This window comes from Haliaeetus leucocephalus, unplaced genomic scaffold (genome assembly GCF_000737465.1).
Source record: "Haliaeetus leucocephalus isolate CR32 unplaced genomic scaffold, Haliaeetus_leucocephalus-4.0 Scaffold450, whole genome shotgun sequence".
NCBI classification, from domain to species: Eukaryota; Metazoa; Chordata; class Aves; order Accipitriformes; family Accipitridae; genus Haliaeetus; species Haliaeetus leucocephalus.
The window spans coordinates 3056536-3080805 of NW_010972886.1; the positions used below are offsets into that span (position 1 = coordinate 3056536).

Below are 24270 nucleotides of genomic sequence, written 5' to 3' on the forward strand. Positions count from 1 at the left end.
GTGTGCTTATTTTCTAATCTGTTAGGATGCCTAACAGAGGTTAGAGCTATTGTTAATAAATTTCTGAAAACCTCATGGGAGTAATAAATAAATAAAAATGTCAGGAGTTACTAGGAAAGAAATAGAGGAAAAACGAATAAAGTCACTTGCTGTATAAATCTGTGATGTGGCATAGCTTTGTTATTGCATGCATCTCTGCTCGTCTCATTTCAAAAACTGAATTTGTAACTTGGTGGAAGACACAGACAAGGAAAAAGAAGAATATCAGAAGCATTCATGGAATTGTTTCCATGCAGATGGAGATTGAACAGATATGGTCTCTTCAGAAGGAAAACAAAGGGAAAGGTGACATAATTTAAAATCAGGAATGGGAAGGAAAGAATAATTAAGGATGACTTACTAATTTTTAATTTTTGGCCTTCTAGCTCTTATCTGCAAGCAACTTTAGAAGAAGCTGAAGGAAACACTTTTTCATACAAGCACATAATTAAATAGCCTTCAAAAGGACTAAAATTCATGAGGGATGAGTTTGCTGAGACCTACTATGTGTGGTGGACACACGAAACGACTTGGGTGCTTTTCAGGATACTGAATTTCCAGAAGCTTTAAGGAGGTACCAGCTGGCTCTGCAGTTGCTCTGTTTCTTTTCTTTTCCCTAATAACTGCTGTTGGCAGTGGTAGAGATAAGATCCTGGACTTTTTGCTCTGGCATAATGCTGCTACCCTTAAGACCAAACTGACACAGTTCACTGACAGATGATGTAAATTTTCTAACTAATTTGCTAGACAAATGAAATTATAAATGTTTTCCAGAATAGATGCAAATGATGATGAGGGACAAGGCTGACCTATTTAATGCCAGGTGGGGCCAGATTATCAACTAATATAACCTGATTCACAGAAGCGCACTGGTTTACACTGGGTGGGGATCTGGCATCTGAAATAGCAGGAAGACTGTCCATAAGTGTAGTGCCAGATTGGCTCTGGGATGTGTTTTCTGTGCACTGCTATGTGGCCGCCTGGATGGCCTCCTTAGCTTCATCACAGCAGAGCTCTGGGAGCTCTCCTGTCAGGATGCTTTTCTCTGGCATCTTTAATTTGTGGGTCACCTTCAAAGTAAAGCCAGGGAATTCAGTGTTTAAGCTCATGTTTTTTGAAGTATGAATTCCAGCAACCTGGAATTTGGACCTGTAAAGCAGAATCAGGAGGAGGGGGACTAGGGTCCACTGATGAGTGTGTCTGAGAGGACCTCCCTAGGATGTGCTGGGACCTCATAGGTACTTGAGGCAACCTGGGTTCCAGTGAAATGAAGCTCATCTTAGCTTGATTTCTTCTTGGTGTCTAGGCTCTGTAATAGTGGGGATGTCCCTAGGGATGCTTTAGCACACACGTTTTCACAGTCCAGTTTCTGACAACTATGTTTTTCTCGTTGTGGTTAAAGCGGTGCCTGTAGATATGCTGGAGGTGGATACAAGCAGTGTAAAAAGGATTTCTGTTGATGTAGCTGTTGTTAGTAAAGGATACAAACTAAGGATGGCTCTTCAAATGGCAATAAATCTCAGGATATTTTGCTCTGGGACAATTGTCTGCCAGTGGGAAGGGGTTGTTTTGTTTTTAAAAGTTCTTATCAGTAACTTAATTCCTTTGTCCTTCAGTAACTGCCTTTGACTTAAGTGGAAGAAAGTTTGGTTAATATGGAGTACTTCTGAAGGCAACATCCTTCATTACACCTCCTACAGTGTAACCGTCCTACTGTAACTCAGACATATGAGGAAGGTTTTGTAGAAGGTGCCTCTAGGTACTTCTTTTGGTTGGGATGTGTGTGCGGTTCATTTCTGCAAAAACACTGAAAGTACATCAGAGACATCTAGAACAGGCTGGAGTAAAAGGAACATTTTCCATGGGACATCTTGTTTTACTCTTGTGCGTTTTTCTTTCTGTGCTGAAACAAATTACAGTGCAGTTGAGCATGGTCTGAGCAAATCTTCCATTTTGTCTTTTCATTTCACAGAAATTTGAAAGGGGGGTTCTCTACCCATTTTCATCCATCCGATCCTGATAAGAGCACTGTCTTGTAAAGAGTAAATAAAATGAGGTCTTAGGCTGCTGGAGGTGTGTGTTTGTCTGCTGCTTTATTGTAAATGTTAATTTCTGTATTTCATGAAAGTTCCTCTGATATATAATCAAAATGTACTAGATCAGACCTGTATACACAGACTGTTTGGAATACCTGCAGTGTAGATACTGGCATAAAAGCATTCCTATTTGATTTGATTTAAGCATCATTACATTGTCATGAATGCATTTTAAATGTGAGGAAAACTGACAAAGTTAGCATCCTAATCACATGAAGTCAGAAGCAGCAGTGCAGTATGGTTTTTGTTAAATGAGAATAGTGTGGCTTGTAAATACAAAAAGGGCAATACAAATCGTAGAAGAATGTAGGGTTGGCAGGGAGTCCACGGAGTTGCTAATTGATGCCCCCACCCCACCATGAGGAATCCAATCTGTTATTGGAAATTTCCAGTAGCAAGGAGTCTTCAACCTCCTCCAATCCCCCCAAGGACACAGTTGCCTTTAAAGATAGACCGTTTTTCCCCAAAATCTGCTCCAAGTTTCCTTTACTTTGGAAGCAAACATATTCTAAGAGATGTTTAAACAAAACTTACAATGTTATTCTATGCTTTAAAGTAAATTTTTATTTAGTCCTGTTGTTCTTTTACTGTTCACAAACACAGGGAAATTTAATTGCTCTACTGTTTGGCAGCAACTTTTTGTGCAGTGAGATGTTATCATATGATGTGTTCAGCAATATTTTTTTTTCTCGTAGACAAAACAACTTTAGTGTGTTCAGTCATTCCTCCTTAATCATGTGTCTTTAAATCTCTTCTCACTCTCATGTTTTGTTCCTGTCTTCTAGATACTTTGCCAGTTTGACTTTCTTCCTTCAGTTATGCACCAGAGTGTGCACAGAATTTCATTTGATGTCTTTTGAGTGCCAGGTAGAGGAGGATAATGACATTTTGTGTTTTTCATATGAAACTCCCCTTCGCACAGTATAGAATGTGGTGGGGTTTTTTGCAGTAGCATACAGTGCTGGCTCATTCGTTCTGTGACTGCTAGTATGTGCAAAATATGTATTTTTTTTCTTCTTTCCTCTATGCCGTCTAGACAGTTTTACATTTTATTTCAGCACCCCTAAGCATAGGGAATAATAAATACTCACATTTACAGAATACTGTCAGTCTCACTTCAGAACAAGTTCCCCTCCTGTCCTTCACAGTGCTTCCCAAATGGGTTCCACAGACAAATTCTAGCTGTATTGACATACAAGTCAGGAATGCAAGTATGACTTTGCACAGTTCCTTGTGATATTGTGCTGCAGTTTAACTGTGAATCATGGGTAAAGACTCTCATCCTATGAGGAAAAATTGTGTGGTTTTTACAGAATTTGGAGTTTATCTTAATGTTCAGGAACAAATTGCAAAAAAGTAGGAGTGAGCAGTTTAAATTCCTGAGTCCTGGATCCAGCCTTAAGTTTAAGCAACACAGTATATTGCTAGCTTAACATTTATGATCAGATACTTCAGATGAGACTTCTCATATCAGTTTTTTAACAGAATATGAATTGTTATGATTACATTGGAGAAGAGCTACTAAGAATGTATGATTTTCTGGATCAAGCCTAATGAATAAAGATTTGTGTGCTTTTTAAGAGGTGACAGTGTTTTCTATCAGAAAACATGGCACATGACACTCCTAAGGCCTTGGGCATTTAGTTTTCTCAGTCTCTGTTCCTGGGAAAACATTAGACACAGCAGTGAAAATGCTACAATGTAGAGATTTTTTGGAGAGGGTGGTGAGAACCAGGGATGGCAGAAGTATTTTGTGCCTTTGGTTATGGTGAGACTTGGGGCCTAAAATTCACAAATACTATATTATTTATGAGAGATATTTTCTTCTTAGGGTAGAAATTTTTTTTTTTTTTTTTTTTTTTTGCTAAGTGAAGACATTTAACAAATGTGTTTGTTTACATCTCTTAGAATCCTCTGCTTCCAAATTTTCAGAAGTCTGGGAAGATCCCCGTTTTGTACAGGCATTCCAGCTGCTGTTCATCATATTCTTGAAATAGTATGTATTTATTTTTCAGTCTGTGCTTGCTGCTCATGAATCTTCTATGTTTAAACCATTTTTGGTATCACTGGGTTGGGAAATGTTAACTCCCATGACTTGAAAATAATGTCGTAAGAAATAATTCTACATCTTCAGATTAGGAACACTTCTGGAGTTTTTTCAACAGCCTAATGAGCATGGCTCTGGCCTTCTTCAGAAGGGTCTACACACTCTGTCTTAGTCTGTCTTGGCCTTTTAGTTTGGCTTGGTGCAGATCACATTTCTACTAGAACCTGTGTAAAAATGGGCAAGCTTCTTAACAAGAAATTAAAAGGAGTAACTAAAAAGAGGAAAAGCTTTCAGATAGCACAAAAACATTTTAGGGAAGATTGCTTCCAGAAAATGCATGCTACTTATTAAAAGAAATTTTGAAGTAACCCACAGAAGGTGGCATTGCCAAGAGGATGAAGGAATGGAATGATGCCCTTTGAAAGGAGAACTTTTGTCCAGATGAGGGAACAAGTTAAAAAAACCAATGAACTATGGCAAAATAAATGTAAGCCTTAGTAAGACAGTTTCCAAAAGAGTTTGAGCAATACTTGCTAAAGACAGACTACAAAAAAAAGTGTTCTTGAATGCTTCACCAACAGGGAGCAAGATAGGGATCCTATACAATCAAGGTGGAAAAGGAGGACTTGAGAAAGATGCAGCTTTCCTGCTATGATCTTAAGAAAGACTTTCTTTAAAAGGACAAGGGTGAGGACCTGCCTCAGATTTAAATTGCCAGGAGAAGAGGTTTTAAAATAAGCTGATAAAATGAACAGTAACAACTCATAGGAACTATGTGAGGATGACTCAAAAGTTCTCAAGGAGCTCCAACGGAAACAAGCTGAGCTGTTAATTATGGTGTGTGACTTCCGACTTTAGTTGGTGTTGGCAGCATAGGAAAGGGAGATGATAATGTAATGCCAATAGGACAAATAGGCTGAAAATATAAATAAAGAACACATTGCATAGACACATGAGTAAAATCTGGCAGTAGGGAAGAGTTGACATGGCTTTTTTGTAGAGGGAAATCATGCTTTTGTGAGCCTGTGATCCATTTAAGGGTGATCCATTTAAGACAGTATATTGGGATGTCAAAAAGGTTTTGATGGGATACCTTACCAAAGACTCTTTAAGAGACAAAATGACTGAAGGTGATATCTTTACTCCCTTCAGATGAATAGGTTCTTAAAGGAATGGAACAGAAGATCAGTTTTGCAATGAAGCAAAGCTGCCAGTAGAAAAATACGCTGGTGAAAGGATTGCTCTGTACTTTCTTTTTGAATTGGGCTTTTCAGAGGTTTCATGGCTGATCTGGAAACTTCCTACTGGTGAACAGTGTGATGGCAATGTTTGCTGGTGTGCAGCCTGGTCAAAACTATAAAGAATTGCAGAAAGTCTTATGGTACCAGGCAAATGGGCAGGTAAAGGACAGCTGAAGTTCAGTGATAGTGAATGCAAAGTAAGATATATGAAGAAAAGCAGCTCTAATTATTCACACAATATTAAGTGCTAAATTAGTTGTTGCTATTCAGCTTTCTAGGTAGCTCAAGAGTTTTCTGAAAAATGTGTCTGGATTGCTGACTGAGAAAGGTCAGTCTTTATTTGCCCCATTCTTACAATCTCTGCAACATTGACTGCTGGCTTCTGGCAGAGAGGAGATACTGAGCTAAACAGAGCTTTGGTCTGACCCCTCTAGCTGCTGCTATGGAATCCAGAGTTGGGTGTTGAAGCTTGGAGGTGGATCTGCTTAAGACATTGTTGTCACAGTGAGCTGCTCAGAGAAGCCAAATATATAACCATGTTATAAATGAAAATAGTCAGATTTTATTAGAATACTTCTCTTCTTAGGTAGAGAAAACTTCAGGTCACTAAGGCAGAAATAAATAGAACTGAATAAATAGAGATAAAAAGAACTTCTGATCAACTTTCCTCCTGCCCATCCTGTCCTTGAGGTGAATTGTTGTTCCCTGCCTTAGTTTTAAGGAACTCTGCACCTTCGGAGCTGTGGCAAACTCTACAGTTCCTTTAGACTTCAGGAAATTTTTCCACCACCTCTGAGGCCTGTTTGCTTTTTGTAGGACTCTTTCTTTGAGCTCTTCTGTTGGCACACCTGTGGCCCCACAAGTACTTTCCTCCTGGGTAGTCTCAGTCTCTTCTCCAGAGAATGAATAATCGCTCATTCATCTCATGTCTTAAAGGCACATAACTTGAAAACATAAACCAAAATAATAATGCAGATACCACCTTATCTCTTATTTATTTGTTTGGGGTTTTTTGTCTGCTTAAGATCTTGTCCAGGCCAAAGGAGTGCTTGGTCTTCATTGAAAAAAATTTGCAGAGGTGTAGAACCTCTGGACAAAACTTATACATTTAGAAGTACTGAGTTGCTACAGCTTGCCTTGTTTTCCTTGAGTTTTTCTGCTGTTGTGTTTGTAGATTGTTTAAAAACACATTAAGATTTGGTACAGGTCCTAACACTTACTAGCCCTGCAATGTGCTCAAGCCTTCAGCTGTGCCTCATTAGTTATCTCTTTGAACTCAGAGTATTTTTTTCTGATGTGAAGTTTGGAGTTGAGATAATATTCAGTATTTGGTGTTCTTGGCACTAGGCAGCCTGCTTCACTGGGATTGATACAGATGCAGCGAGCCTGAGCATATTGAGGTTATTTTTAAATAAATGGCTCTTTGTTTGCTTGTCATCTTTTATTCTTGCCTAATCCTGAGTTCCTCCCACATGCATCAAGCTGGGAGTGGGTTTTTTTTCAATTGTTGGGGGTTGGAATCATGTGTTAACATCTCAGTCCTTTGTTTTGGGCCAAGAGAGGGTGGATTTTTTGAATCTCAAACTTTCTTCTTTTATTTTTTTCTTCAGCAGAAAGCCTTTCTACATTGTTCCAGTTGTTTTCAGATCATTGATTTAGTTGTTTAGATTTTGCCATGTAGTTTGCTGTGTTAATTCCTACACAGTCCCCTTTCATATTTGTCATCTACATTTTTTCCTCCCCCTCTCATTCCTTTTCTGACATCTGTATGAACTTTCTTTGTGTTACCAGTTAGTTGCCAGCTTCTGCTGTTGTATTTTGGTAACTACCCTCTGCTTTGCTCCCATCAGCCTTGGATTACAAAAGCAAGAGGTTCTTTTCCCTTCACATCCTTGAAGCATAGTGCAGTCAACAAGGCCAGGGTTTCACTCAGAGGCTCTCAGTTTAGAATAACTGTTGTTAAAACAAAACAAAACAAAAAGTTGTTTTTTCTCTCCTCCTTGTCTGGATGGTTCTGCTTGGTGAAGTCTTGCACTTGATTTTCTGAGAATGATCTGAGCCAATTAGCTACAAAAGTTGACAGGAATCAATTCACATAGGTTTTTCTAAGAAGCACCTCAATGTATCATGGGAGAGAGTGCAAGTTTTGCAGTGCTGCTATGTGACAGCAGAGCAAACACCACCGATCAGTTAAACATATGGGGAGGTGCTCCAGAACATTGTGATTTGTGGGTTATGAACTTTCTTGTGATTTCTGGTTTAAATTTATACAGGGACAGCTTGTATTTGTTCTTGTGCCACACTGTCATCCATTAGCTAGCATTAGGTCTTCTTTCTTACCTTATCTATCAAGAAATCAGCATCTATCAATATTTTAAAAAAAGGAAAGGTTGCTTTTTTAAGTGATTAGCTAATTTATTTTTGTTATTGAGCAGATTTCCAGAGCGCTAAAATGAGTCACATACAGAGTCTGTCAGTATGGGTATAGATGCCTAATTGGTATCTGTAATGAGGTGGAATGGGGGTGTGTGTGTGTTTGTTTATTTATTTGCTGTATCATGCCTCAAGGAACTCTTCCTCCTGTGATGATGTATCTGGGGCTCCCAAACAAGTGGATGTTGCATCCATGTCCGTGTGGAGGATAAGATTTCCTTACCCACTGGAACAATCTGTGACTCTCAATCTTAAGCAGAAGTAGGGAGGTATTCAGCTGCATCCCTGCAGATATTGTGGTGTCTGGTGCCTCCTTTGTATAGGACCTAGTGATTGTGTGGGTGGGAAGTGAGATCACCTAACTGATCCAGGAGGTGACTGATCTGTGCACTCACCTCACCCCTCCAAGCCAACAGATAGACTTAATCAGTTGTCTCATTGGGTATTAACCACACTAGATCTGATACAGACAGGTGGGGGTGGGTCAGGACCACCCCTAACGGTAACAGCTAGCTGTTCAAAGAGTTTATCTGAAGTGAAATCATACCTTTTTCTTATGAGTCTAGGTGCAGTAGTTCACTTTGAAATTCAAGAGAAGTTCAACTCAGTTTAGCTCTTCAGGGAGCAGTGGGCTTAATACCAGTGTGAGGGCAACACCATATTGTTGTATTTAAAAGTAACTTGTTGCTTTTTTGGGTAAGTATTAGGTGCTCTAATTATTTTGAGCTCTACTTTGTGCTACACGTTATCCAGAAAGGGACACCCACCAGACTGCTGGGCTTCTGTGGCATTTGCTGGGAATGTGTGCTCGGCAATTCACTTTAGAATAGACTGCAGGACTGGCTCTGGTTTGTACTTCAGTGATGCAGGATCTCTGCTTCCATTTCATAAAAATGAGACTGCTTGAGCCAGGATTACTATAAGGATCCTGAGCCACAATACTTTACACTAGATAAGAACTAGCACATGTCCATCGCATGTCTCTGTCTTAGTGCCCTTGAGCATACTTTGCACATCAGTTGGAGCTTCTACAAATACTATGCTTTTTCTCTAGTATATGGCACACTTAACTTGCCTGTACGGTCATTACCTGCTTTTCCTTCCTCATATCCAAGCCTCAGGCACCTTTATGAAGTTCTTTGCCTGGCTAGCCTCTCCCAACAGACTGGCTTTGCTGGATGGGCTTCCTGGGAGGTCAGCCATTCCCCTGTGTTTAGGTGTTCTCACCCCAGTGGCTCCCATCAATTGTTTCTGGTCTTGGAAATGTATGAGGTGCTCTTGACAGGAAATGTCTGATTCCAGTGCTGCTGACAAGTCAGTGATGCTGTGGTTTGCATGGTTGAACCAGAAATACCAAGCTGTACTGACGTAGTGCTGGGATTTCCCAAGCAGGTTTCCTACCTCTTGTAGGCAGTCTCTGGGTAAAGAGGGAGATATCCATGCCAAGCACAGAGAACCATGAGGAAGTTGAGTAGATAAGGATGATGTTTGCTTGTTTCTGAAAGGTTACTGGATAGTAAATGCCATCATGGCTTGTCAAAACCATTGTTCTAATGCCGAATGGAGACCTGCTACTGCAGTATGAAAAACACTTAGTGTTCAGACTTGCACTGAAATAAATTTTGTTGCAAGCTGCTTTCTTCCTATATCTCTGTTAGAAGAGTATCTTACTGTGTCTTTTAATCCCCAGGTGGAAAAGAACCCTAAATATTGGTCTATCTCAGAAGTTGTCGTTATCAGCTTTCCTTTTGCACTGATTAATTGTGGGATGATGAATGTAAGGCAATGGCCACGTGTTTAATACCAATTAATCGGAAGATAATAGCAAACATAAACATTCATTAGTTTTATAGCTTCTCTGTTTGTATTCATTATTTTTCCTGGCAGCACTGTAGTAAGCAGGCAGTATCAAAATGTAGGGTGTACATGTACGAAATCTCAGAGCATTTGTTTAAACGTTCTTTGCCCTATTTTAAACAAGGAGTAGGAGACGAACTTTGACCACTGCATTTCATTTATTGCTTTCTTGGTGACTAAAGGCATTGCTAATAGCCAAGAGCAAAGGGCTTTATATCCACTAATGGATATTTACCCTTCTTGACCATGTTACCATGTATAATCTTACGTTTTTACCATTTCTTAAGAAAGGTTAATTAGTAGAGATTTTGTATGTGAAGGTCTCGGTCTTTGTGCAGATAGCTTAAAAAGAGTGAAGGGGATTTACACTGCAGGTAAGAATTGTTGGTAACACAGTTGTAATATATGTCAAGCGCCACAGAGGTGCGTCCTCTTCCCGTGCTTCTCAGGCAAGATGGGTCAAGTCGACTGCCTCCAATTCCATCACATGAATCTGTTTTCCCAGGGTAATAAGAAGCTGATTTCCAGGGTGGTGATATTTTGTTCTCTTGAACATGTGACGGTGTGTTTCAAGCTATTGTTGGTATAGATGTTAGCCTAATAACATAGTGTGACGGCTCCATGGCTGTATGCAGCTCAGTGTATGGTTAACCAGCTAATGTGTAGGTAGACAGCTTCATTACAGGTAGCTTGCCTGCTGTCAGCAGGCAGGTAGAGCTTGGGGTGGTTTAGGAAACGGGCACCAAGAACCTACTGAACTGCCTGCTGCTGCGTTTATGCTGCAGCTGCTGCTGCCTAGGCCAGAGCTAAGCTCTAGTCTCATGCTTATGGTACACTTTGGTCACATCTGTGTAGGCATGCCAGTTGTTTAAGGAGATGGGAGAGAAGGTTATGGCTAGACTTACTTTATTGTTCATAAACTAGCAAGACACAATAATTTATTGTCAGATTTAGTATAAGACTTCTTAGCTGTAATGTCAAAGATGACTAGCAAAGGTGAAGACCATACTATCCCTGTTTTCTTTAGATAGTATTGGTGATCTGTAACCAGGTCCATTTTAATTTATTTAATCTTGTGCCCGAGACCAAAGTAAGGGATAAAATTTATTCTCTCCTGCAACCTGTGGGGTTGCAAGAATTGCAGTTGTTCCACTTCCCTGTCTCTCTCTGGCTCCTGTTTTGCACAGTGTGCCTCCATACCCACCTTGCTCATTAGTCTGCTGGAGCCTGAACAGACTTTCTTTGCTGTGACATAGATGATGTGCAAGAGCATTTGAAGTGAATTGTCAGTCTCCGGTCTTCAGAGTGCTTCATCCTAATGGCTTAGGTGTTGAGAGGGCTCTACTCTGATTCCTGTGCTTGGCCAATTATTGTTTTACTTGACTTGAAACTGCAAATACTTTGGTAAGTGGATTTTGTTCCAGTGTAACTGTGGAGATAATTCTTCCACTTTTAGTGAAATACCATTTTGCCACTTGTGAGGTACATTTTTCCATTCACTGGAAAATACAATCTTTCATTGCAGCAGGGTATTAGATTAATTTCATCTGGGGGAAAAGAGAGTTTGAGAGCCTGATAAATGGGATTCTGGCAGTTTATGTACTGATGAACAAACAGTTCTTTTGGGCTTAGCTGAATCTGGGCTCTTCCAAACTAGGTGAGAATTTTGATGTATGTTTACTTGACTCAAATTTGTCTTGAAAACCATCAGCCTTGCTCAGCTTTGCTGAAGTTCTAATCATACTTTATGTAATTGAATATAGTATTTAGCTGCTTTGTAGTGTATTTGACAGTACATTTCAGGTGCTTTATAGGAATCATTAGCACTATCCTTTTTTAGGACCTTCCATTTGCTGCTTTGTATTTGACTTCTGAACTTCTGACCAGTGCTCCATACACTTATCCCTCCTTTGGTCAGAGGAGATTCTCTCCTGATGTTGTGAAAGAAGATAGTCAGAAATGAGTCTGTGAGAAGAGCTGGTTTAGGGTATAGGGTGGTTTTTTAGGTTTGGTTTTTTGTTGTGGTTTTTTTGGTTTTGGGTTGTTTTTTTTTTTTTACTGGATAGACACCAGATCCCAAAAGGATGCATACTTTTTGTGGCTTCTTGGAATTGCAGGTAAGAATTGGGCTGTTCCCCTTGGAAACTGTGATGTTAGCCCTGAGTGCTAACCTGGACTTTAGAAATATGATCTCTGTCATGAACGACATCTTCATCTTAAAATACATAACTCTAGAGCAAGGAGAACTTCACAGAAGTTGCACCTATTCTAAGGAAGATATTGCTTTATCAGATGAGATTGTCCAGAAGACTTGGATTTCACCAAAGTCTTAACATGTAAAGGAAAGAGGTCGTCTTTAGTTACATAAGGAATACAAGTATCACAATAGAGTTTATATCAGTGTCTTAGTGTAGTTTTTCTTACAAATATTTCCTTATTCTTGTGGTCCTTCCCTCCTCTAAGTCACTCAAGGCTTTTGTTTGTGCGGGTTTTTTTTATTGCTATGATAGGGATAGGACAGGACCCAAGAACATTTCTTGTAGTGTGGCCCTGAGTCAGATTGTGTTAAATGGATTTGGCCAGCTGATCTTGACAATATATTTATACATGCATTATATATACACACACATATAATTTTTTTAAAGAGTTATTCTTTCCTTCTTTATGGTCCTGGGAACTTGCCATTTTAACATAGGGTTTCTAAAGTATTTTCTGTATTCTGACTTCGATCTAGCGCTATCACTTTATTTTTCTTTTTAAAGTAATATTTCTCTTTTAATATTAGTTTTGCAACTCTAACGAGAGCACGTTATCTTGCAAGATTTGAGAATTAAGTCATGGCAAGTCGTGCAAGTTTTCCTCCTGGTCAGTGTAACAGAAATGTACCATAGATTTACAGTTGCTCAAGACTAGACTTTTATATGAGTAAGAGTAGTTAAAAATAGAGCTTGTATTATGGCAACTTCCTAAAGAAAATAAACAAGCCCTAATCTCACCCAGACAAAATATAGTACCAATAGTGTCATTCTTGTTTGGCTTTTGTGATGTCTGTTTCCTAAAATTAATGGAGGTCAGTTTATGTGTGGTCTTAGCAATGCACTGCCTTCTTTGCTTCAATAAAATGTATTTGATGGAATCCACACTGCAGATATTTATGTGAAATTGGACAGAGGGAGTTTCTTAGAACACAAATTATGAAACTTTTAGAAAACATTCTTTAATATTAGTTTTTTGAGGGGGAAAAAAATTCCCTTTTTTTTTATACCATGTTAGTCTCCTCTTTTAATCTTGTTTCCTGAAGAGCCTAAGCTTGTATAGGCAGATGTTATCTGTTCATCCCCATGTGTGTCTATCCTTTTTTCAGCTTTTTAATAATTTCTAAGCCTGTAGGCCAGTTACAGTAAAGTATGGCTGAAAAGTAGATGTCTCAAAGATGTTACTTTTCAACAAGTTGGAGAGACACCCTTACTGCCTTCCCAGTTGAGAGCATGTCCACAAGGCTTTTCTTTTATTGAATATCTTCATTACAGTTTTGATGATCTAAGTAAATAGGCAAGGTGAAAAATTGTGGTTTGAGGTAGAATCTCTTATTAGGTCAATTAGTGTAGAGAAACTTGAGGGTACATAAGCTTTTTGCATACAGAGCTTGTCTTGCTGTCTTTTCTGTCATAAAAGCATCTGTAGGAATGGGAAAGCAGGGAGAGGCACTTGAAACCAGGCTGCTTTTTTTTGTTCTACTCTTAACAGAAGTACATTCTCTTGGGGGGGTGGGGGGTGGAGAAAAATTCTGAAAGAAAGATAAAAACTGAATTGGGTGAAGAAACAGAAGGGTGTTTGCAGGAGAGGTGGAGATGAGTCAGTTTTCTTGTTTTGTTCTCTTGATCCCACAAGCCTCTTGCAGTAGAAATATGCTGCCTGTTATAATAGAAGCCTTAACTATTTCTGCTGCCACTTTGTAATTGCCTCTTGTTTTACTTTGGTGTGAGTCTGGGCAAGTGAAACACACATTTTGAGAGAAATTGTGGACTATATTCCCTGTTCTGTGAGCATTTGTGCATATGCTTCATTTTATTCATGCAGGTAAAAATTATTGTGAACAGAATTCTCCGCACAATAAAGTTCTTACTTATATGGGGGTTTCTATGGCTTTCCTTCTCTTCTGCTGTACCTTGCCTTTTTCTTTCTAGTCGTATGTGAATCAAAATAGAACTGAATGGTAACTTATATTGGAACTTTACTTTTCCTTTTCTTTCAGTTTACAGCTCTTTTCTTCCAAACTTCTAATACAGTATCTATACAGTATGTTCTTCCGTGATGTAAATGTATTGCATGAATTTTTATTGCAACTTGCACAGAGGGTGAAAATACATATCCAATGTAATTTTTTCTTTTTTTTCTATAAGGTCATCAGTCATCATGTGGAGATTAACCAGATTTTATCCTCCAATGCACTAAATGAACTTTTTGCTTTTTCTTGATTAGTGGTGTTTTTATCTGAGGAAATAAAGGTCTCATTTAAAGAAAAGAAAGGGGGAGGAAGGAAGGAAGAAAGAAAAGAGAAAAAAAATCAAACCACTTCCTGCTGACTATATTCAAATTTCAGACATAACAGCTAAAATGGGGAAATCCCTCTAGATTTCTTATTTCCTACTTAAAATTGGGTCATCTTATCAAAGCAAATTGTGTGAAGAGGCATGGCCTAGAAGTATTTGGCTGTCAGAAATGTGTGGCATTGACAATAAATTTTCCATTTCTTTCTGCAGATATTGCTGTTGTAGAGATGAGCGATGCCTTCCGTCAGCCTTCCCTGTTCTACCATCTGGGAGTCAGGGAGAGCTTCAGCATGGCTAACAACATTATTCTCTACTGTGATACAAACGCGGAGTCTCTGCAGTCACTCAAGGTAGCTCTGAGTGGAAAAATGGGGGGTGAGGGCAAGTCACAGTTGGTCCAACTCTTGAAAGAGATTCTCTGTTTCCATAGGAAATACAGATGCCACCTGTGGTTCACAAAAGAATAGCAAAAATATTCTGAGGCCTGGAAAACATGTCTGCAGTGAAATGCTGAAAAACTCAGTTTAGTTTTCTCAAGAGAAAGATTTAGATGACTATCACAGTCAGTTAAATACCTAGGTGTTAAATGGCTCTTTATGGAAACAGAAGTCTGACACATTTGACATGAGAAATTAAATACATGGTTTTGTCATTCAAGGGAGCTACTGGTGTTTGGGGTAAATTGTTACAGTAATAACAATCAGGTGAGAATGGTAGTGTGTACGGGACAATGAAATAATCCTTAAGTTTTTTAGCTCCTGTGTAAAATAGCAGTTTTCTGCCAGACTGATGGGGCCCCAGATGGCCTCTGGTATGTCTTGCTGAGTTACAGCTGTTTACATCAGGTACCTGCAGGATTGCTGTGCTGGAGATTACCAGCAGTGTAGCAGAGTTAGTAAAAATAAAACTTGTGCCTGGTCCTCAGGGCTACAGTTCATGATACGGTAGGTTGGTTTAAGGCAGGATGGTGGTTTAAGATAATTTATGGGGCTGTGAATTGTGTCAGCCAAGGAGTTGATACTTGCTTCCTCCTGCAACTCTACTAAAGGTTTAGCAACTTCCATGGGGGTGGAGGAGGGCAGACAACTTTGGATGGCAGTCTTTTCAATTACTTTCCCTCCCTCAGATTCATTGGGTCTGATGAGGAGGTGTTTTATGCTATTGCGCTTCCATTCTAGGCATTGATGAAAAGCATTTTAAGCAAGCAGCTTGGTGAGCCAGACTGCATTCTGGGCACTGCTCCTTCTCATGAAGGGTTTGCTTCCACTGCTTCTGGCTAGTGGAGGTTATTTGGTTTTGATTCTGTCCCATTATTTGCAGTTTGGCCCTCTATTGGGAGGGACATACCTTGAGTAAATCAGTTTCTTCCTGAGGGATAAGAATCCTCCAGATTTTCTTGGCCAACTGGACTGGTTGCAATCCAATTATTTCCCTTCTTTTTGCAACACAAAATGTATACAGATAAAAGCCCTAAAAATAAAACTGCTAATGATGAAAGAACCTATCTGTGGCTTGAATTCAATTTTGCAAGTACAATGATCTACAGTATAAGCAGAGCAGAACTTCATTGTACAGGATAAGGAGCCAAATACCCAACTCCCACTGAAAATCACTTGGAGTGAAACACCAGGCTTCCTTGGGCACTTGGGAGAACTTTTTACTAGTTTAGGAGCTGGACTTTGCAAATGGGTCACGTGCGGGGTTCCCACTGACATCAGTAGAAGCCCAAATCTGCATGGGGAAACTTGGATGTCCCATTTGCCACTGGTACAGTGCCCACTGAAAGAATCCCTTGAGTTTCCTTTAGCTTTGAGCTGAGGCCATGTTTCTGCTTATGATAGTTTGCAGAAAAGTCTTCAGAGAGCAAGACCCTTTCCATATTATTTAGTGACTGCCTGAAAAGAATAGTTGTGGGCATGCCTGGGCATCTTCTGAGGCTATGTTTGTTCCTGTATTTGTTACAACCACCAGAGAGAGTAGAAGCAATGCGGGAGTGTGTGGGCCATTTTAATCTTGTATAGAAGGTGGTGGATTCAAAAACTGCAAATGGTCATAGAAATGCAGGAAATACAATACTGCAGCATATGATTTAACTGGGGTACAAAGCCATGTAGGTAAACTTTTGCTGGTGGAATATTCCTCTGAATGAACGTTCAGATCAGGGTGGATGCGGCTTTGAGCAACCTGATCTAGTGAAAGTATTGGAAGTTCAATACTTATGCCAGGGAGTTCAACTAGGTGATTTTTAAAGGTCCTGTCCACCCCAAACTGTTCTATGATTATATATATATGTACATGTATAGGTTTGTATACTTATGTATATAAACATATTTATGTCCCACACTTCAAAAGCTAGCAGCAGTCACAGGTGAAACATGCCCCTTCAAGAGGGCGAAGAGCAGTTTTATGGAAGCCTGACTTGCGCAACCTGTGAAGTTTGAGGTGCCTTGGTTTGACACTGTTTTTAATGCTGTGGTGTAGGTGAAGCTGCTCAGCGGTCCCAGTGTGGCAGAGTGGTAGCATCACCGTCTGATAAATCTGGCAGGGTAATCAGTTGCTGGGGTCAGAACTTGCTGACAAATTTTCCTAAAAGCAAGATCACTGTCCACAACTGGTTTGCACTTGGGCTATACCACCCAGATTAGAGTGCAAGCACCAGCTCTTCTCATCTGTGTGTGCTCTGGCTTCTTGTTCTCTGAAACTTTACATTTAAAATGTGAAGATACATTCTTTGCATCAGGCTTACTAGAGCAACATGAATTTCAACCAGTTTCAGAATATTTTAAAACCTCATAGAAATACTGCTTTTACTATTCGTCACATTTTCTTCTGCTGGCAGCAAAATGTTACTTACAATATTTAACTTCTCAAATATGAATGCATGTGTATTAATAGTCAACTTTTGAACAGCATCCCTCTAGGAAAATTTATATAGGGAGGGGTATGTACATGTATGCATGTATATATGTATATACAGATACACACACTACATATGCTCCTGTGTGTATATATAGGATGTATGTATCTACTTGGTTCCATAGTTGTTTTGTCTCTCCTGAGACAATACCTGATTTATATTGATTTGACAAGCATAGAAAACATCTACCAACTAGCCTTTTCTTGTCATGTGGCTGTAAACATTAATATTAGCAAGTCATGCTGATCAGGTATCTTTCCTAGTTGTTGTTCAGTGCTATCAACATTAATTTTTTTCTCTTTTTTTTTATTCCAGGAAATTATTTGCCAGAAGAATAATGTAAGTATGACTTCTGGGTGCCAGTTGAATTCCAGGCATTCCAAACTTCTCTTCCATTTAATGTTGTTTATCTTATGCTTTCCACTTGAATCATTTAACACTCTCCTACTGTATTTTACAGAGTTAGATGCAGAATTCTGGAAATCCTAGCAGCAAATCTGTGTATATCACTTTGTTGCTAGGTACCAGGCTCACTTCTTACCTTGCCTCCATCTATCAGTGGTATTTTCCTTGTTGCCTTTACTTGTCTGTCGTATTTTTTTGCACACTATTTACATCTGTCATCCTGTGGGGTTTTTTTTCTGTAGCCTTTTTCTGTACAGTGTTCTTCAGTGTTTTTAAAAAATACTCTTTTGAAAAGGAGAGTTATTTGGAAACTGATGCCCATTTTAGAAACCCTTAGCTACAGCTATGAAAATATATATATTTAAAAAGAAAGAGTGTGTGTGTATTTATTTCTGGAAGTTGAGTCCTGGAGCCTGTTAGTCCTAGTGCAGTGCAGATCCCAGTAGTCTGTGACTGTCAGTCATTAAACTGTAGGTTTCTGCACCTGGCATGCCTCTGGTTTCTGAGGTTGGCCTTGCAAATCCCTCTTCTCTTTTTCACTCCCAAGTTCAAGGGAGGCAGACCTCTGACTGTGAGAACAGTGCTTTCTCAATGTGGTTTGTGCTGGAGCAGCAGGGCCAGTCATGTCAGAATATATATCTGGCATGTTGAGTTGTTCTTGGCTTCGCTTTGGGACTTACTGGTAGCATATATGCTAAGATATAATTTTATAGTGGTTAGTCAGTGGTGTGCAGATACCCTGAGGTGCTATGTATGTGCTGTACAATTCAACATATTTGAATAAAGTTTTCTAAGGGTCATATGAATTATTTAATTTTAGAAATTGGTCAGGTTTTATTTCCCACAGTGTTAAAACTGCCATAAAACCTGCAGTATTCCTGGTTTTACTTTTTTATTTAACAGTGAAATTCATGGATTAAGTACTGACTTCTGCCAGTATGAAACATGATTCTTTGAAAAGGATGCAGTTACCTACTATAGCTGATAGAGTTTCTAAAGATGGCTTCAAAACCAGTGTAAGCTTTGGCCCGAATGCTGCATTTTAAGTTACTTTTTTTTTTTAATTAAAAAAAAAAAAAAAGCAGAGGGTTCCATTTAGAGTTTCTGTACAGCTCTTAACCAAAAAGTGTTTTTCAGAGACTCACAGAATGCTGTGAATGATGTGCTAGACTAAAAATCTCTTGCCCTTCTCTAATGAAAGTGGGTAAGTGATCAGTTAGGCCTTTACACAAAATGAAGGAGAACAGTAAGGCCTTTCATGTAAATGAATGTATTGCATTCTGTATTTTTGTTCTGGTCACCCAGGATCTAGGGAAAATGATGTGTGACTAATGTAATGTCCCTGGGAAGGTATGGGGAAGAGCTCTGTTAGCAGGAAACCAGCAGGAGATGACTGGTACAGTACAATAAAGGGGAGTTGTTCTCTTGACCTGTTTTTAAATGGCAGTCCCTGAAGCTCAAGAAGAGGTGTGATAACTTGGCCTTCACCTGTTTGAGAAAGGATTGTTCTGTTTTCCATTTAAATTTGGATAGGTGGCTGCAAAACTGTCTTTTATCACTTTTAGAAATGTTTCAATGTATGCCACAAAAAGAACGTGTTCCTTGAGAGTTTTAGATGTTTTCAGGCACACCCACATAACATCTTTTCTGGGAGGAAGTATTTTCCCAGGGATTAGAACAGAGAAGTCAGTGGAACTGGCTTAGCAACTCCGCAGCTGATTTTTTTTTTTTCTCCTTTTTCCTCATTTTTTGGCATGATGTCAGCCAAATTACCTGGAAGTAGACTTTTCACAATGTTGGCACATGCCTAACTATTGAATATAATTCCTGCTTCATGAAAATCATGTTTCTTCATAAATTGTAAGACTCTTGGATAAATGGGTATGACGAAGGTGCTGTTCTTGAGAGCCTGTGACTGATGCCCACCCTTACCAAAATAGTAATATGAATGATTATGTGAGGTTGCAAATATGCAAAAATGAAATTCACATATGAATAAACCAGTTTAGCCCTGTTGTTCTAGAACATGTTTTTTAATAGCATGCAAACATCAGCTGTAACAGGACAATGGTATCCCTGGCACCAGGGGATTAAAAAGGCTGCAAAACAAGTGCATGTGTGTGTGTATCTATATATATCTGTCTAACTGAAATGCGTTGTGTTTGCTTTTCCTGAACCTTGTATCCCTAAAACTGGTGGGGAGAAAAAACAAACAAACATTACCAATTGTTTTGTTCTTTGTTCTGATTGGATTTTTGTGCTTCCTAATAATAGTCAATACAATGTTGCATAGCTAGGATAAGCTGCCTGGAGCCTGTCAGGGCAGAGCAGTGCAAGATAACATAGGCTCATTTCCTGTTATATGTGGTTTTATAGCTATTTAGTTGGACCTCTTCCAAATGCTGCAGTAATGCCAAACTCATACTTTTTTACAGGGAGTGACATTTCAACAGGAGGCAGTTACTTTGATATTTGAAAGCTTAAGTTTAGTTTTTTCTTTTATCTGATTTTTGAGGTCAACCAAGCAGCAGAGGCATTCTAGAAATTACTAGTAGAGTTTCAGTCACAAGGAGATGTTGGTATAAAGGTTACAGTTCGTGGCTGTACTTTGCTTGTTTTAGTTCACCAGTTTTTATTTCATCCTAATTCTCCCTGGTTTGAGTTTTAACAGCTTTGGAGAAAAGCTGCAGGTCAGGTTCCAAATGGCCATTTATTCAATTTTTTTAAAATTTCGCTTCTTGCTGAATCTGAGGAAGTCTAATGTGCATGCATTATACATGTGGTTTACAACCAATTGCAGTAACACCTCGACACAGTGCTCACCTTTCAGTTCAGGCTGCTTGCTTGCACCAGGTTGGGGTGATGGGTAGCCTGGGGAGCTGCCGGGGTGTGAGACCGTGGTACAGCTGGTGGCCTGATCGGAGGAGGGATTGCAAGGCCATGGGAACCGTTCTGCTGGGCAGCTGACTCGCAGGCATCAGTGATTAAGCAACAGGGTTAATGTTGTATGGCTGGGGACTCTTAACAGTGTTTTCCTTTTCTGAGTGACCCTGGATGAGGCATGCCAGAGGCGTCAGCAAGCTTGGAGCCTCTATATAGGTACTGCTAGAAGACTGTAGATCCCATAGGATATGTTTAGCTATTTGTCTCTTTCCCTGTGGAAATAGGGGGAAATATTTTTGATACTCCTCATGCAGCTGACAAATGATTCAGGGGCAGTTTGATTTTTGGTATCCAAGTTTGTAAAAATGCTATGTAGTAACCTTCAGTAAATATTTCATTATGATGACAACTGTGGTATGTATTTATGATACACCACTCTCTCTTGCTCGTTCTTTCATTTTTTGAATTCTTTGACTAATATATTTGGCACATAGTTTCCTTGGAAAAAAGTTAGAACTTTTTTTCCTATGTGAATATGATGAAAGGACCATATAGAGTGTGTGCTGATTTTTTTTTTTTTTTTTAAAAACCCTTTAGGATGTGGCATGGCTGCAATAGAATGTTATTGCTGGGCAGGTAAAGAAAGAATATATTTCCAAAGAAAATGAAGTATTTAAAACAGTAGACCCAGTCTCCGTGCTTCAGTTCATTTGAGGTGCGAGGCTTACTTATGTTCCTTCTCAAATCAGTAGCAAGGCTGTCATTCATGTGAGTGGGACTTGAAGTAAACCCAAACTGAGTCTGTATTCATTAAAACATCAGCACATATTGATTTACGGTGTGTTTGGGGGATGGAGGGAATAGATTTCATAACTTGGTTTAGGATTTTGCCATCTGCTACGTGTAACACCATGTGCAGTCAGAATTACCTCTAAGAAAAATCTCATCAGAAGAATTGAAATAAGAGCAGATATTTCTCAAAAGAACTAGTAGGAGAAATGCAAAACAGCTGATCTTAATTAAAGGAGAGTCAGCAGGAAGAACAGTTCCTACTTGTGAGTGATACTGCTATTTTTATTACCTCAGCTGATTTTATTTATTAAAAAAAAAAAGAGTTACATGGGATGCTGACATGAAGCTTAGGCAAGTAGATGGGATTCTGCTAGATTCTCCCACCGAGTAAAACATCATGATTTTGTTTTGGGAGATTTTTGTTTTCTTTGACACTTCTTGTCTTTGAAGGCAGCTTTCTTCTGTTTGTGGATATTTGACTGTTAAATGATTCCAACAGAGCAGTGTTCGTGAAGAGCCTCAGGGAATCAAGAGGACTGCACACCATTGGCTCCCTGGGATTTTGCAGATTTTCTCCTTCCTTTTGAAGTAAAATTCAAGATCTGAGAATTAATTGGGCAGAACTCAAATGCTCATTTGTATAGCACCATGTCGTCTTAATCTGTACAACTTTCAGAGGAAAATCTTCTGTACTATGTCAGATGTATTTGCGGGGGAGAGAATAGTGTTCACCTTATTGCATGATGTTCTTTCTAAGAAGACATGGTCTCCAAATTGAAGTTCCAAAAAGATGTCCCTTTTACAAGTAACAGTTCTGTATTAGAGGAGGATATTGAAAGAAGAGCTGTTTTATATTCTTACTGTGATCATTAAAATATAACTATATGCTGTGCATTTTTATTATCTCTTTAATGCATCTTTATTATCTACTTAAATACAAGTAGGTGCTATATTAATTTGTTTTCAGAAGCTGAGAAAGGATATCAAACAAGAAAGATGTGCTTAATGTTCCAGTGACCAGTAGGTCTAGCTAGGAGCAGCATAATCTTAAATTCTGTAACCGTAGAGCCGTTAAGACAATCTTATGGCTGTATTTAAACTGAAATTACACACACTCTGGAACTGTTTAATTTTGCACAGTAAGTGAGGAAGGGACATTAGAAAAATATAAACCAATTAAAACATTTGCAAAAATGAATTATAGGTTTTGTCACTTTGTGGTAAGCATTTAAGCATGTGTAGCTGGCTCCAGCCAGTACTTCTGCCTTCTGATTAGTCTGACGGATTTGATGAAATGGCACAGATAGTCTTTCAGAAGGTGGCCTTATGTTGCCAGGTACTGAGTGTGCTGACCCAAAGCCTTGGAAGTTATGTATGTTCTTATCTCTTAGATATAACTAGTTCAGCTGACCTGAGAGCTCAGGCCAAGCTTACCTTATCTAATACCCTGAGTTCTTGTGCATCAGGCTGAACCATAGTAACTATCTGCATGCACACTCATGGCCTGTCCCAGCCCCTGATGTTTTCAGTAATGCCTTTCAGCTTTCAACTCGGGTCACCTGCAGTCACTTTGTAACTTTCACTAGTGTAGTTTGAGCTTTTGAACCTTAAATAATGACGGATTTATAAAGAAAGAGGGTTGGAAAATGAAACTTCCAGCACCTGTTGTTGGTTGGGGGGGGGGTCTATTCCTACCCACTTTTGAAGACCCTTTATGCTACTCATGTTTTTTTAGAGGGTGTTGATGTAACTGAGAATATTGCAATTGGATTTAAGGTGTTACTTCTTCAAGAATTGCCCATTTTTCTTGAGTGGCTTGATTCTGTTACTTTCATTGTACATAGTATGGCAAGTCAGAGGAATGGATCAAAGGAAAACAGCAATTTTGTCTTGGGTGCTCAACAAACTTAGAATATAGAGTGAAGTTAATTAGCGTTAGGAAAGAATATCAGACTTTGTGAAATCAGACTTGGGATGGAGTTTTACGGGGCAGATTTTAATAGGATAAGAGGAATGTATTTAAACTTCCAAGTGGAATAATGTGCACTAAGTCAAAACGTAAAGCAATGTGTGAGCAGATAGGAAGTATGTGTCAAAGACCACCTGATCCTTTCTGACTTAAGTTAGTGTAGCTTGTATTTTGACAAAGAAGGGTGAGAAAGGAAGTAAAAGTGGCTGAGGCAGAGGTTGCATAGCCTGGGAATGAGGAAAGAAGCAAGTCATGCACTCTGTTTTGGGGAAGAAGGTTTAGAACTGTCTGACACTGGAGCAGCTCCTCAGCTGCAGCCCCCACAGCCTGGTCCTCTTGGGCTCCCATCCCAATCATTTCCCAAATGCAGCTGGGGTTGGACTCTTTGTAATTAGAATTTGTGATGGTGACAAAATAAGTTTCTCCATAGTGGGAGACCATAGACTTCATTACACAAGAGCAGTCTTGTCGTCACTGTTACCGTTCTTCCACTACCACCTTTAATAAATAATATATATCTTTTGATTCCTTTTTTCTTCTTTGTCATCAGAGCTACTGTATATCTGCCTTTGTCAGGTTCAGCTGTTCAGTATCTAATGTATTCTTTAGCTAGTAAAGTGAAACTGAGGTCAATATTTCTTGTATTTCTTAACTTTGTTGCATGTGGGTTTTTTCTGGTGAGGTTTTTTTTTTTGGTTGTGGGGTTTTGTTTTGGTTTGGTCTTTTTGTTGTTGTTGTTTTTTGTTAAAGCCTATATCCTAAGGAAATGAAACTTAAGAGCTTGTACTTTTTTTCATCCTCCACCCTCTTTCCGTATCTGCCTGTTTGTCTGATGAATTTCAGCCAAATTTGAGAGGTTTCAGAGATACAGAGCTCCCCACAAAACGTAACTGTCTAGGTTAAGTTAACAACCAAATTAACGCCCTGGCTGAGGGAAAGGCTACTGTATTCCCATGGTACTTGCCACCAAGGATCAAGGTGAGATTCTACCTTGAGACAATTCCCTGAGAACCCTGGGGGCCCTGTGAACCAAGTTGA

The 24270-nt window shown here is 39.2% G+C and overlaps 1 protein-coding gene across 1 annotated transcript in view; it reads left to right on the forward strand.

The window, feature by feature from the left end:
• The window catches only part of MAP3K5 (mitogen-activated protein kinase kinase kinase 5), a 107578-nt gene that overhangs the window by 16170 nt on the left and 67138 nt on the right, over positions 1 to 24270 (forward strand). Inside the window, exons 2-3 of the mRNA XM_010574640.1 lie at positions 14477 to 14616; positions 17499 to 17522. Of these exons, the coding sequence (XP_010572942.1) occupies positions 14494 to 14616; positions 17499 to 17522 (147 nt within the window). The 5' untranslated portion in view covers positions 14477 to 14493. The remainder of the gene's footprint in view (positions 1 to 14476; positions 14617 to 17498; positions 17523 to 24270) is intronic.